This window comes from Neoarius graeffei, chromosome 7 (assembly GCF_027579695.1).
Source record: "Neoarius graeffei isolate fNeoGra1 chromosome 7, fNeoGra1.pri, whole genome shotgun sequence".
NCBI lineage: Eukaryota > Metazoa > Chordata > Actinopteri > Siluriformes > Ariidae > Neoarius > Neoarius graeffei.
In genome coordinates, this window is record NC_083575.1 from 51761427 (window position 1) to 51770793 (window position 9367).

At 45.0% G+C, this 9367-nt stretch overlaps 1 protein-coding gene across 3 annotated transcripts in view; it reads left to right on the plus strand.

Moving 5' to 3' along the window:
* zgc:171482 (zinc finger protein) overlaps positions 1-8731 on the plus strand; it is a 227370-nt gene extending 218639 nt beyond the window's left edge. For all 3 annotated transcript variants that reach the window (XM_060925900.1, XM_060925901.1, XM_060925902.1), the window contains one exon: positions 7866-8731. In XM_060925900.1, the coding sequence (XP_060781883.1) occupies positions 7866-7890 (25 nt within the window). In that variant the 3' untranslated portion in view covers positions 7891-8731. The remainder of the gene's footprint in view (positions 1-7865) is intronic.
* The last annotated feature ends 636 nt before the right edge of the window (positions 8732-9367 follow it).

Consider the following 9367-nt stretch of genomic DNA (forward strand, 5'->3'; position numbering starts at 1 on the left):
TGTCAAATTCTATTAACTTCTCTGAAGGCAAGCAAGCAAGGATAAATTGATTTCACCAGTTAAATGGAGCCGCTAGAGTGAGACAGCCTGAGTAACATGAGCACAGTTTGATAGCAAGGCCAACCAGCAAGAAAGTACAGTTTTCCAAGAATTGTCATAACTCCAACAGTTTGCTGGGCAAATTTCATGATTAATTTGGTTAATCTGAATTACTGCTGTAATGCAATTTTCAAATGTGATAAGCGTGACTGTACATGTTCACATATACAGGTTACAGATTTTATTTTAAATTAAAATGTCAGTTTTCAATCAATACAAATTAGCACAGCCTTCATTTCTTGATAAACAGTTTCCCACAGACCTATGTCTTGCCACCAAGCAGTCACGCAAGTAGAGAAAAAAAAGAAAAAAATGCCATGCTTATTTGATGTCCTCTGACATAGACCCTGATACAGACCCACTTTACTGGTGGAAACTGCATGAAGCAAACTTACCCAGACTAAGCAACCATGTAAAGAAATACTTCTGTATATCTGCAACCAGTCCCCCTTCTGAGCGAGTTTTCAGTATGGCTGGGAACATTGTTACCTTTCGGGGGACATCCGTCAAGCCTGAAACAGTAAATAGGCTTGTGTTTCTTTCAAGAAACCTGTAAAGAACTGCCTTATGTGTCTGGTTCATATTTTGCTCTTTTCCTTAACTGAATTGGAAGGAGGTTATGTTTGCACTTTGTTCAAAGTGAGAGCTGCTTGCTATTCTTTAAAGGATAGCTAAAGAAGACTTTCGTTTCTTACATATTGTGCTTACATAGTCCCTTGAAAGGATACTTAAAAGAAACCTTTGTTTATTCTATTTGATTGCTATAGATGGTGCTGTGTGTTATTATAATTACACATTTACATTACATCTATGTGGCAGCAGGGGCGTGGCCAAGCAGCAGTCTGTGAATGGAGGGCGGGGTCGGGGAAGGTAAGTGGTTAAGTCATTCCACCTGCTGTCAAAAATGTGTGTGTGTGTGTGTGTGTGTGTGTGTGTGTGTGTGTGTGTGTGTGTGTGTGTGTGTTATAGGGATGGAGCATAAAAGGAGAGAGAGAGAAAGCAGAGAAAAGGAGCTCTTTCCCTGACCACAATGCATGTATGAGTGAGTGAATGAGTAAGAAAGAAAGAAAGCTGAAAAGCTAAATAAAGTGGTTTGGCTAACATCAACTCTCGCCTGCCGTGCTTCTGTGCTCCACCCACATCAGGAATTGTTACAGCGGTGCTGAAACCCGGGAGCACAGAAGGGAACCACCCCATGGAGTCCTACCCATTCAAAAAGCTCATCCTTGCCCTCGCTATCGCCCAGCAGAACCAGCATCAAGCGCTGATCACCCTCCGGAAGGAGCAGCAGCAACGCTTCGAAGCCTTGATGCTGGCCCAGCAAGAAGATCACCAGGCGTTCCGGCACCTGCTCGCGTCACCAGGGCCGTCGGCCACCGCTGCCGCCACCCTCACGAAGATGGGACCGCAGGACGATCTGGAAGCGTTCCTCGCTCTCTTCGAGCAAGCAGCCAAGGCGTGGGGGTGGCCACAGGAGCAGCATGCAGCGCGCCTCCTCCCGCTCCTGACTGGCGAGGCGCAGCTCGCAGCGCAGCAGCTCCCTGCTGACAGCCGACTGGTCTATGCTGACCTAAGGAAAGCCATTCTGTAGCGGCTTGGACGCTTCCCGGAGCAACATCGCCAGTGCTTCCGGACACTGGCACTGGAGGAAGTTGGCCGGCCGTTTGCATTCGGCCAGCAACTCCGGGACCGCCTGCCGGCGGTGGCTGAGGGCGGAAGACCGCGACGCTGACAAGATCATTGATCTGGTGGTACTGGAGCAGTTTATCTCTCGACTTCCGGAAGGAACGGCAGAATGGGTCCAGTGTCACCGCCCGGCATTGCTGGAACGAGCCATCAAGCTGGCGGAGGACCATCTGGAGGCAGCTCCGACGGCAGGCAGAAGAGGCGTCTTCTCTCTCTCTCTCTCTCTCTCTCTCTCCTGTCTCTTGTCCCCCTCTCCACCCCGTTTCTCTGCCACGGAGGCAGCGACTGGCTCCTCCCCAGCCGGCCCGTCGCACCTGTGGTGTCCTCCCATCTTCCTCTTCTGTGTCTGTGTTGTCTCCCCCTCAGGTGAGAGACACCCATAACACCAGTGCAGAGGGAAAGCCTGGGCCGGTGTGCTGGCGCAGTGGGGAGTCGGAGCATCTCCAAAGTCAGAGCTCCGCAAGGGAGGTGGGTGCTGTAATCTGGATCCCCGATGCGCAAGAAACCGCCCCCGATCGGGCTGGAGCGTATTGCCTACTGGTGAGTATTCAAGGGGATACATATCACGCTTTGGTACATTCCAGTTGTAATCAGACCTCAATTCACCAACGCCTGGTGCAAGGTGAGGCATTGGGGAGAGCACAAGCAGTGAAAGTGTTGTGTGTGCACGGGGATGTTCACCATTACCCTCTAGTGTCTGTCCATATTCTATTCCGGGGCCAAATGCATAGAATAAAGGTGGCGGTTAGTCCCTGTCTTACCCACTCGTTGATTCTGGGTACTGATTGGCCGGGATTTAAAAAACTAATGGAGTATTTAACACGTAGTGGGTCCTGCCCTAGTAGGTCACGGGAAGATCCCGGTGTGGCATTGGCAGCAGAAGCTGTCACAGAGCTGTCTATGTCAACACCATGTCAGAGTGAGGAGCAGCCCGCCACTCCTCCCTCTCTCGGGGATTCCCTTGGGGATTTCCCATTAGAGCAGTCGCGAGACAAGACTCTGCGGCATGCGTTTGACCAAGAGTAATCCATGGTCAAACTCTTCAGCCAAGTGCGGCACCGACCTTCCCCTATTTTGCCATTATTAAAGATAGATTGTACCGAGTGACAAAGGACACTCAAACTAAGGAACGAGTAACTCAGTTGTTAATCCCAAAGAGCCGTAGGGAACTCGTATTCCATGCGGCTCACTTTAATCCTATGGCTGGACACTTGGGGCAAGACAAAACACTAGCCCGAATAATGGCCCGGTTCTATTGGCCAGGGATTCACGGGGATGTCCGTCGGTGGTGTGCAGCATGCCGTGAATGCCAATTAGTAAATCCCGCAGCCACTCCAAAAGCGCCGTTGCGCCCTCTTCCTCTAATTGAGACCCCGTTTGAGCGAATTGGAATGGATTGCGTCAGGCCATTAGATTGGTCAGCACGGGGATATCGCTTTATTTTAGTTCTAGTGGACTATGCAACGCGATATCCGGAAGCAGTGCCTCTCCGCAATATCTCAGCACGCAGCATTGCAGAAGCACTCTTCCGCTTTCCGAAAGAAATCCTGACAGACCAAGGCACTTTGTTTATGTCACGCACACTGCGCTAGCTGTATGGGTTACTGGGGATTAAGTCTATCCACACCAGTGGACTTAGTAGAGCGATTTAACCAAACACTCAAAAACATAATCCGCAAATTTGCAAGTGAAGATGTGCATAATTGGCATAAGTGGCTCGAGCCCCTGGTGTTCGCAGTACAAGAGGTCCCGCAAGCCTCCACGGGGTTTTCCCCCTTCTAATTATTATATGGGCGTAAACCGCGTGGCATTCTGGACATGCTATGGGAAAATTGGGAGGAGGGACCTTCACCAAGTAAAAATGAAATTCAGTATGTTCTTGACCTGCGCGCAAAACTCCACACCTTCACGCACCTAACCCAGGAGAATTTACGGCAGGCACAAGAACGTCAAAGCCGGCTGTATGACGGGGCACGCCCCTTAGAGAGTTCACGCCGGGAGACAAAGTGCTTGTATTATTGTCCACGCTGAGTTCTAAACTAGTCGCCAAGTGGCAAGGGCCCTTTGAGGTCACATGGTGAGTCGGGGGCATCGACTATGAGGTGAAGCGAACAGATAGGGGTGGGGCACTGCAAATCTACCACCTCAACCTTTTAAAATGCTGGAATGAGGGGGTCCCCGTGGCGTTGGCATCGGTAGTCCCAGAGAAGGCGGAGCTGGGGCCGGAGGTAAAAAAGATAACATCTCAGACCACTCCAGTCCCTTGTGGAGACCACCTCTCCCCGGCCCAACTCACGGAGGTAGCCAAGTTGCAGAAGGAATTTTCCGACGTGTTCTCGCCCCTTCCTGGTCGTACCCACCTCATAGAACACCACATCAAAATGCCTCCGGGGGTGGTAGTGCGTAGCCGCCCTTACCGATTGCCCGAACACAAAAAAAGGTGGTTCAGGACGAACTCAAGGTCATGCTTGAAATGGGCATAATCAAGGAGTCCCACAGTGACTGGAGCAGCCCAGTGGTCCTGGTTCCCAAGACTGACGGGTCGGTCCAGTTCTTTGTGGACTATAGAAAGGTCAACACGGTGTCTAAATTTGACACATACCCAATGCCTTGCATTGATGAGTTGCTTGATCGGTTAGGCACTGCTCACTTTTATTCGACACTGGATCTAACAAAGGGATACTGGCAGATCCCCTTGACTCCTCTATCCTGAGAAAAAAACGGCCTTTTCCACACCGTTTGGATTACACCAATTTGTCACGCTCCCTTTTGGGTTATTTGGGGTGCCCGCTACGTTCCAGCGGCTTATGGACAGGGTCCTCTGCCCTCACGCTGCCTACGCGGCCGCCTATCTAGACAACATTATAATTTACAGTAATGATTGGCCGCGGCACCTGGAACACCTGAGGGCCGTTCTAAAGTCGCTGAGGCGAGCAGGCCTCACAGCTAACCCAAAAAAGTGTGTGATTGGGTGGGTGGAAGTATGATATCTGGGGTTCCACTTGGGCCATGGGCAGGTGCGTCCCCAAATTAACAAGACTGCAGCAATTGCAGCCTGCCCGAGGCCCAAGACCAAAAAGGAGGTGAGACAGTTCTTGGGGCTGGCTGGCTATTATCGTAGGTTTATACTTAATTATTCGGACGTCACCAGCCCGTTAACCGATCTCACTAAAAAGGGGGCTCCAGATCCAGTCCAGTGGACGGAGCAGTGCTAACAAGCCTTCTCTGAGGTAAAAGCTGCACTGTGTGGGGGGCCACTTTTACACTCCCCTGACTTCTCTCTCCCCTTTATTTTGCAGACTGATGCATCGGACAGAGGGCTGGGGGCTGTTTTGTCCCAGGAGGTGGAGGGCAAGGAGCGCCCCGTGCTGTTCATCAGCCGGAAACTCTCGATGCTTGAAAGCAGGTACAGCACAATCGAGAAGGAGTGTCTCGCCATCAAGTGGGCGGTCCTCACCCTTTGATACTACCTGCTGGGGCGCCCTTTCACTCTCTGTTCGGACCACGCACCCCTCCAATGGCTCCACCGCATGAAGGATGCCAGTGCGTGGATTACCCGTTGGTATCTCGCCCTCCAGCCATTTAAGTTCGAGGTGATCCACAGGCCGGGGGCGCAGATGGCGGTGGCGGACTTCCTGTCCCATCGGGGGGGGGGGGAGTCAGCTTCAGGCTGGACGGCTCCCCGGCCTGAGTCAGGCGGTGGGGGTATGTGGTAGCGGGAGCGCGGCCAAGCAGCAGTCTGTGAATGGAGGGCGGAGTCGGGGAAGGTAAGTGGTTAAGTCATTCCACCTGCTGTCAATAATGTGTGTGTGTGTGTGTGTATGTTTGTTACAGGGATGGAACATAAAAGGAGAGAGAGAGCAGAGAAAAGGAGCTCTCTCCCCGACCACAACGCATGTATGAATGACTGAGTGAGTGAATGAGTAAGAAAGAAAGAAAGCTGAAAAGCTAAATAAAGCGGTTTGGCTAACATCAGCTCTCACCTGCCGTGCTTCTGTCCTCCACCCACATCAGGAATTGTTACAATCTATAAATCCATTCTAATAAAAAATACTTTGAATTAAGTTGTCCTTTTTTAGCTGCAGTATGTAAGAAACTTAAAAAAAATTGTGTTTGAGAATTGTCATAAACTTAAAAAAAAAAATTTTAATAATTAAAAAACAGATTTTTTTTTTTCAGGATTGGCCAACCCCAATTGCATTATGTAAGAAATTGTAATCGAGACTTGTTCATAAAGTTGAAAAACAAATCAAGATTTATTTTTTATTTTTTGCAATATCACCCAGCCTTACCAACAGGGCAGGTATTTTTTATCTTCCTGATGTTGCAGGTAGCAAATGAGAATGATAGATACTCTTCTGTTATAACCCCAATGTTCCTGGTAGACCTTGATGATAAGAACAATGACAAACTGAGCATGATGGCAAAGGTGTGATGACAAAAATCTCTGACATTGATTTTTATCAAAGACAGTGTCAGAGCTCACCTACTGAATCCTTTTTCAGTTGAGGTGAAAGATGTCCTTTTATGTCAGCTATTATTAGTTGTTTTTCAAGTGCTTTGAAATAGACTACATCTTCCCTTAGTGAGACTGCTCATTCCAAGTAATATTACTGCTACAAATATAATCAGGTCACCTGTCATTATTTTATCAATATACAATTTGGCTTCATCCATCTAATATGAATGCAATTACGGGAAATTAAAAGCATTTGTATTCAAAGGTTTTGGCACCCTTGGCCAAATCACATATTTTGTTGCTTTTATAAAAAGAAGTAAACACAACCCCTGCAAACTATATTTAAATAACATTTTTTCTGCAAATATTGATTTATATTTGATGAACTCGCAAACACTTTTTGTAGCTAGGAGTCTTTTATTATTTATTAATTAATTTTCGAACGCTCTTCCTTGTAGAATGCTTCTAGTTCTGAGATATTCTTGGGCCATCTTGCATGTCCATCATCTTCAAAATCTACGTATAAATTTTCAATAGGACTGTGAGGATCATTCCAAAAGCTTCAGCTTACAGTACATTTCTTAAAATCAGTTTGTGGTAGATTTTGAAGTATGTTTTGGATCATTTGTCCTTTTGCAGAAAATGTGAGGGCACTGCAGAAGTAATGTTACCAATGATGGTTTTAAGGTTTTTGTTTGTTTGTTACATTACTATCTATACATTACAATCTGATAAACAGCTGAAAAGCAAACTGCACTGCAAAATTACATGACATTCTTTGTGACATTCATGCATTTCCCAAAACAGCAGACTCAGGAGATCAGGAAATCGTGAGTTCTTGTCACAGTCGGGTCATACCAAAGACCATCATAAAAATGGTGCCTACTGCTATCTGGCAAGGCACACTGCAATACAGATACGAGTGGGGAGTCAAACTCTCGTGGTTACCAGAGGACTAGCCCCCCACCCCACTGTAACCCTAGCTATGTAATATAGGCAAGAGGCTGAGGACTACGAAATGGAGATCAGCGCTGCCAAACGTGCCATGAATAGTGCGGGAAGGACTTTGACTTGGAAGAAATGAAAAAGAATAGACAAACAAAGAAAATATTGCCTCTAAGTCCAAGCAAGAGAAAGAACTAGGTTTATTAAAATGGACATTTCTGTCAACTTAATCTAAAATGGCTTTGCATTTATTACTTTTCAAACAACTCTTTTTAAAACAACTGTTAATCAGGTAAGCATAGAGACCCTTCACATATAGACAAAGCATTGACATCACACTATAAGGCAGGCAAATATTATTGCACTGAACAGATAAGAAACCTTGTAGTAGTATGCAAAGAAAATGAAAATCTAGGTCCCGCAGGTCTTTCGACAGCGCTGCTTTACACCCAGCACTGCTCTATCACTTGCACTCCTGCAGTGATGTACAGTAAGAACATTTATCAGGAAATAAACTCTGTTGTAACTTATCTGACCCGATGTTACAAAGGATTTACACATTTTCTTGATGTGGAATGACTGTAATACTGAAATAATTCTTCGCTTTGTTAACTGTTTGTTACAGCTTAATACTGTTATAGATCCTGAATACTGTGTTTTTCTGACTCTTTTTCAGTCTTAAACAACAACATCAAGAATGAAAGTTATTGCTGGATGTCTTGGAGGCACTGCTACTGAAGCACTGATGAAAACAGGAAATGGATGTACTTGCAAGCATTTGTGGAGCTGCACAGGCATTAAAAAGACACCTCGGACAATACCTCTATCTCTCACTGAGTTTCTGAATACCTTGGAGGCTCCTCGACTGTTTTGTGCTTTATGTTTGTATTCTAGGTCAGTGTAAACTCAACTGTCATGAGCTGGGAATAGACACTGTTATCCTGCAGGACTACAGTATGAACTTCATGTCAGATTGATGTCAATATGCGTTACAGTGGTTCTGAAAATCACAATGGCATTCATTGTATACAAGCACTGGCCTGAAAAGACAGGGTCACTGAGTATTTTCTTACATTCACAAATTCTATATAATTAATATAAGTATGTAATTATCGATAATATTTACAATATGTTCTTTAAAACCTGCAATCACTGCTTTGGTGGACTGTTTAGGCATTTCAGAATGGAAAAAAAGCACAAAGAACAGGAGTCTGGTCTTTTAATGACTGCATATTCTTCTGTAATTGTCTTGCCTGTGTTTAAATGTTGCTAGTAATGGTCAGTGGTAAAGCAAATATACTGCTTATATGGGAATTATAGCACAGAATTGGACAAAGACAAGATTCACACACGGATCAAGTTTTCTCTTTAACAAACCTATTCAGTATAAACCATATTTAATATGAGGAAAACATTCCTACAGTTCTCTGCAAAGAGTGGATTTAGAACTACTGGGTGTATGAAGATCTGCCTTATTTTCTGACCCAACAGATTCATCATTACTAATGTAAGTACTTTCCTTCATATTAGTGTTTAGAGGAAGCTTGATAATTGAGTAATGTGATGTCAATATTTTGAATTAATTACAGACCATTCACATTTACACAGTTTACTACTAAGCTGTTGATGACATTGAGCTTTGTGTACTATTAATGATGTCAAAAGGATTGCCTTTAGAGAACAGATTATGGTAATTTTCAATGTTTTCTTCTTAAGAAAAATTACAGTTGTATTACTTTATTCAGGTGGCAGATAGTTTATGCAATTAATTATTAACCACCACAGTTGTTCTGTTTTAAATTGGTTTAATTATGCAAAAAAAATCTGTAAATAAATAGTATCAGGAAAAATGTTTAAAGCCCTTGTTATTATAGGTATACTGTAATCTTTCAGGTGTGGTATGAGTTGTCTGCTGTATTCTAATTCACTTGTGGTTGAGTTTTTATTCTTTTGGGATGTTGTGCCATCAGATCATGGACAGGAACCTTATTTTCATAGGTATGTATGTTCATACTACAAACATCTTAATTATTCTAACTGCATCTGTGTGGACGTTATAAATGGCATTCATGTTAAATGGAAAACATGGACAACTTTTCACTAAATCAGAGTTGAGGATTGAAAGAAATTCTTTTCAGAGGATTTATTTTCACAGCTTTGTAGTATTAGACAGTACTT